At 40.4% G+C, this 6,000-nt stretch overlaps 1 protein-coding gene across 31 annotated transcripts in view; it reads left to right on the top strand.

The window, feature by feature from the left end:
• PECAM1 (platelet and endothelial cell adhesion molecule 1) overlaps window positions 1-5,504 on the top strand; it is a 31,323-nt gene extending 25,819 nt beyond the window's left edge. For 17 of the 31 annotated variants that reach the window (XM_015645468.2, XM_015645471.2, XM_015645473.1 and 14 more), the window contains one exon: window positions 3,926-5,504. In XM_015645468.2, coding sequence (XP_015500954.1) covers window positions 3,926-3,948 — 23 coding nt within the window. In that variant the 3' untranslated portion in view covers window positions 3,949-5,504. The remainder of the gene's footprint in view (window positions 1-3,925) is intronic. The other 14 variants (XM_015645469.1, XM_015645472.1, XM_015645475.1 and 11 more) reach the window with 1 other exon arrangement.
• The last annotated feature ends 496 nt before the right edge of the window (window positions 5,505-6,000 follow it).

Here is a 6,000-nt window from a genome sequence, read left to right on the forward strand (position 1 = left end):
TACCATCCATATATGGAGGATCTCAGCTAAAAAATGTGAAGTTTTGTGAAGGTTCTGTAGGTGGTGAACAGCTTGATAGTGCTAAGAATCCAATGACAAGATATGGAATTTTTTTAAATAGAAGAAACATGTTGAATGAGCTGTTACTCTGCTCTCAGGAGAGAACTCAGAACTCACATTTCAAGAGTACTTTTATGAATGTTAGGTATCCTATCAAACCCAACTCAGCCTATGCAGACGGTTGTTTTTTCTGCCACCCACTCTGTGACTTTGGAGCTTGTACTTAAAAAGAAAAAAAGGAGAGACTCATAAATAAGAATCACAATAGCACAGTCTACGTCAGCTTATGGCATCCATTTGAGTTTTGAAAGGCTCCATCAGCACTCCCATCCCCATGGGATACACAGGCAGCCCATTGTATTATTTACAGACACTGGCAGTGCACTAAAGGTCACAGATTGTGTTACAATAAACAGACTCATATTAACACAGGCCAGGAGGGTTTATAGTGTCATTGTCTCTCTTAGTTTAAAGGTTTGTTTTTATTCTTTGCTCTCAGTTTTCTAAGAATATGTTGAGCTGAACCCTCCCCTGGGTTATACCAGGCATTCCTTGGAGAGTCATGCAGAAGAAAGTTTGTCCCTGTCCAACACAAATGAAAAAATGGTCAAGCATGGCTGTGACAGACATGAGGCGTAAGCTCAGGGAGGAGGTTTTGTCTTCTTTTTTTCACAGCCTTCATAATTTCTAATGGACCTGAAGGTGGTTTTTTTCTTTTCCTATGGTCAAAAATTGAGTAAAATATCTCTCCACAGAAGTATAATAAAAAGTCAGTGAAAATAAACTGACCACCCTGCGTGAACCACTTTCATAATTAATTGGGCTATTAAAGCTTGCTTTAATAGACAAACCAAACAATCTATGAAGTAATGTCAGATTCAAGGAAGAAAAGTGTCAGCTGAGGGCAGTGTTTTCTTTGTGTTTCTTTTATTACTCTCTAGCAGTAGGAGGGTAATAGAAGTACTTATTCTGTAAAACTAATCTCATTTTCAGAAACACCCCAGAGCAAAGTCAGTTTTATAACACTTGCACATCCTCCTTGATTTTCCTAGAAATTGCCTTATTCAGTGCATGTCTGAGATATTGTCCCCTCCTTAGAAGACTGCTCATGTATTAACTGTTGCCTTTCTTTGGTTATTGGTACTTCAGCAAAAGAAAAAAGCCTTGTCTTCTGCTTCTTAAATTCCCACTTCCCTTCCCTATAAAGCCTGTGACAAAAAGCAGCACCATCCCTCTTTTGAACTCTCCAAATAAGTGACCTAAAATTGGACTGGACAGATGAGTTTCTTTATAGATTTTTCCATTCCCTCTATTTGCCTCTCAACACTTTACAAGCCACACAGATGAGCACAGAAGAGGCAGGAGCTACTAAGGTGCTTTTTATCATTATTTCCTTGCATTTTTTTTTTCAGTAGCTCATTTTCACACGTGCTTAACTGTGATGTATCTCAGAGGTTTGGTCCAAATGAGGAGGTGTTGATCCCACTCGTGAAAAGGAAAATACTCCTTATAAAGTGATCAAGTGGCTTAAACTTCCTCTCCAGCTGTTCTCCTTCTTGATAGCAAAATTAAGCATTTGGCTCAGAGGTGAAGTTGTGTTTGATCTCCTGCTCCCTTATTTGTGAGTGGAAGGGGACCAGGAGCCTGGCTGGTCAGCTGGCATCTGAATCCCAGAGAATACCAGGTGGATCACTTAGCTGGAGTGGCCTGTCAAAAAACTTGTAGAATTTGACTCTGTTTAGGAAGTAATAGGTGTTCCAGAAGTGTGAGACAAAGGACCACTGCAGAGAGCAGTATTTTGCTAAGGGCTCTGTTTTCAGGGAGGATATGCAGCCTTTTTATTTCAGTAATGGTGGTGGAGACTCATCAGATCCCAAAGTCCTTTTAACTCCCTAAATTCCAATAATGTGCATTCCATTGCTCAGACAAAGTCTGTTAACATTCAATTCTGCATTGCACTTCCAGATGTCACAGACAGAACAGAAAACTGCACTGTGGAGAAGGAAGATGTAGCAATCATTTTAATGGTTGCTACTCCTGCTTTTGTGCATTTGCCCCTACATAGTTTCTGTCAAAATAAATATAATCCAGCAGGGAAATTTAGGAACTTGGCTGCTTCTTCACTGAGAGACCATCACAAAATTGAGTTAAGGTTTCTAGTAAACACTGTGTACTGACACAGGTGCATTGAAAGTGTATTATGTGAAGAAAGGTGGTGGATTAGAAAAATAATCAGTCAAACTTTGAATTACTTGAACTATATGAAGGCTCAGCTGCAGTACACTTTGTGACTGATTTGCAGTCCAGAGTACCTTGAACCTGAATGTCTTGGATTTTTAGGTCATTTAGAAAGGAACTTGAAGTTTTATGTCAAGGATTGCTTCCCTCCATCTCCTCTGTTACAGAAATTTGTATCTTAAAGGCAATCCATAGGAAGTATTTGCAAAAGAAATGAATTACTTAAAGAGGAACTGGGAGGAGGTTTCCTTCCTGAAATCAGAGCTGGCAATCTTTCTAAGTTATTTAACGGTTCCAGTTTCTGAAAACATATTGAAGGAAATATCTTGACAATGAGATAGCCACTTCGCCAAACACTAATTGGTATTGTGTCAAATTTACCTCAGCAGTACGTTCTGACTTCATATCTCCTCCTCTCCTTCTACCTCCTAGACATGTTTGTGTATTTGTTTGTTTGGTTCTGTCCTAGCAGTTCAGGAGGATTGGCAGTACATGAAGACATTGTGTACTTTTAGCTGCCTATTTGTCCAACCATGTGCCCTCTGAGACAGAAACCTGTACAATTTACATCTCTCTGGAGGAATTTCTAGGTGTTATTCAGCTACCTTCTCCTCTTACTCAAGTGTTCCCAAAAGTACTTTCTCAGTGTTAAAGGAATTCACATTGCCAGCTCCAAAGGGGACCTGTGTTTAATTGTGCACAGTAACATGGCACAATAGTTTCAGACAGGAAAGGAAGATGAAGGATGTGTCCAGTTAAAATTGGGGGGGGATTTCAGGCAGTCAGGATATGGAAAACAAGGTGATACTCTGAAATAAACACTGAATTATAAACCAGGAATTCCTCTGACTCATGGGGCAAATCCTTTGGGGGTAAGTCCACAAAAGGAATTAGGCGCCTCAGTGCTGACAGACTGAACTGTTAGGTTAGAGGCCACCATGTACCCTGAGCAGAAACTTTTTGGAGGGAGACTTACTTTGGCAGCCAATGTCAGGAAAGACTTGACAGTTGTGAATCCCCAGTGGGCAGAATTATTTCTGTCATATAACGTAAGAACAATGAAGTTGGGGCTCTCTCTGTGCCCATTCCCATTGGCTGGTGTAGAGGATGGCTCTGTCTGCCCTCTGTGCTTGCCAGTGCCAGGGTTCTGCCCCACTGGGTGCTGCAGATAACCCCTGGCACGGTTCTTGCAGGAACACAGTGTCCAGCAGCCGGATGCTGCACTGCTCCCTGTGAGATACCAGCCCTTAGGAAAAGGTTTTCATTCTCCTGGGACTGATCATGGGGTCTGACTGTGGCAGCTGAATATCTCCTAATAAATAAGGGATCTGACTTCCAGGTGTGTTAAGTGCCAGCAGTTCCCTTAAAAATCCAACTTTTATCAGCAAGCACTCATAGATGTTGGTGATTAAGAGTTTTGGGGTCTAGCTTGTAATTGTTACTCTAAATCTCCCACTGTCTTATTTTTTTTATTCTCTTATGAAGATAATACCAACATCTCCCCAGAGAACAGTGAGTATTTATTAGCTCACTGTGGAGGGTTCTAAAGGATTATGTTGCAGGACAGAAGGTAGAGGCACAGTTATACTCACACCTTTTTTTTTTTCTCTTTTGCTCTTTTTGCCAGCAGAGAATATATGGGCATCCTGATGCTACCTAGAAGAGTCACCTCAAAGATCATCTGGGAGAAGAAAACAAGCCAAGATGGAAGATGTTGAAAGTATTTCAAAGGCTTTGCAGCAGTTATTTATGAGTTTGCCAGACTCGTCTTTTCAAAGTTTATTTCCTTAGGAGGAACAATAGAGATGTTCCCAAAGCATTTAATGGAAAAAAATTAGGAATAAAATTCTCATAGGAAAGTGGCTCTAGAAACCACTGACCCAGGTTCTCATCTGTAATTTCTCCTGCTAATGCAATTGTGCCTTTTTTGCCTCCAATTCATCATGCTCTAAGGAAACAAAGGGGGAGCTACAGCTGAGGAAGTACATTTCTACAATGCAGCAACTACTGTGATAACAGTAGGACATTGAAATAGCTAAGCTTGCTTTAAACTCACGAAGCTGGTTATCAGTGCCACCACTGTGGCAGAACAGAGCTCAGCACAGCCTGGCCAGCCAGGCATGTACCTTGACATGATCTTGCAGCTTGTGCTGAGCTCCCTGTGCTGCAGCAGCTGGACTGCTACCAGGCTTGGAGCCAGCTCAGTTATAGCTCACGGGGATGTGACACTGCAGGGAGGGCCTGAGGGAAGAGTGAGCTCCAGGCTCCCTAAAAACTTGAATAACTGTCAGAGATTCAGACTTTACCAAGTGCTTCTATCAGAGGCACAGTCTTCATTCTTAGCTAAATTGCTTGTCCCCATTAAAAGTTCTGATGCTTGTTGGTAAATTTGATGTGATGGTTCTTCAAGAAATGATTGTCCATCACAGTTATTTTGGCTGATTCTATGAAAAGTCTTCATTGAGTGGATATAACACACCCAGGTCTGCGAGTTTGTACCTGAAAATCCTGTTATGTACAATCCTTATTCCTTTGATTTTAGGAGAGATCTGAAGTTGTACTTGTGCCCACTTTCTCCAGTATAGAATTCCATACCCATCCTTTTTCTCTATAGAATGATAAACCACTAACATGGATCTAGTTTGACACAGATCTAATCCTGCAGCCCATGCTTATGTTGGCTGCATTAGTTTAAAAAAAGAACACAAATCAAAAGAGCAAAAATACTGTCCCCAACCCCTTAACCAGCTGTGTTTTGACATTGCAGTTGCTCTTTTTTTCTTACTTCAAATTAAATTCCTACAACATCTGAGTTACAGGTAAGAAGGTTCTCATTTTAATTACAAAATAGTGAAAAAGAGGCCATGGGTTTGTATATATTTATATTGTTACTGCTTTAAGCGTTGCATCAAAGGTGCAAAACCAGCAAGAAACACAAAAGGGGTTTATATCCTCCATTCCAAATGTTTAAAATTTCAAGCTGAAAAAAATACTGATTAATATCTCTAATTTATTGTTCCCTGTGCAAATTTGTGCACATTGTGCAATTTATTTTTCCCTGTGTTTGTATCATGAGCCTATCACAACTGACTTCATAGCTCTCTTCTGTTGACAAATGTTCTTTCAGCATCCCATGAGTGTCCATGCAAATGCGTTAGTATAAGAAATGTGAAAAGGTATTTTAATAAAGAAAACTCTGAATTGAACTTTGGACTGGATCTTGCACATTCAATTGCAATTGAATGCCTGTGAAGTTTTTTATTCATGATGAGCCACAGATCCATCATATGGATTGGCATTTGGAAGATGCCCTCTCTGCCACATTCCAGGTTCTTAAATCTGGAGTCAGGAACCCATTTAACAGCAGGTAAATACACTAAATTGCTCTAAGAACTGAGTGGGGGAAGTGCTTGTATTCACACGAGTCTTTTACTAAATAACAAAGGTAAAAGTTCTTCCACAAACCCTTCCCAGTCTTTGGCAAAGCTTTGGAAAACACTGGGGTTTGGAAAGCTTCAGAATATCATCTGGGCATGATGGAACATCAGTGGGAGAATTTGCTGCTTGCTTTCAGCTTGTCTCTTGCCTGGAATAATCATAAATTATTTTGGATTTAGATATCTAATACAAGTTGTTTACCCTACTGAAACGTGTGAACTGTCCATTTCTCAGAGTGCACTGCTTTGAGCTCTTCTGTTTTGT

The sequence above is a fragment of the Parus major genome, chromosome 18, assembly GCF_001522545.3.
Source record: "Parus major isolate Abel chromosome 18, Parus_major1.1, whole genome shotgun sequence".
Lineage (NCBI taxonomy): Eukaryota > Metazoa > Chordata > Aves > Passeriformes > Paridae > Parus > Parus major.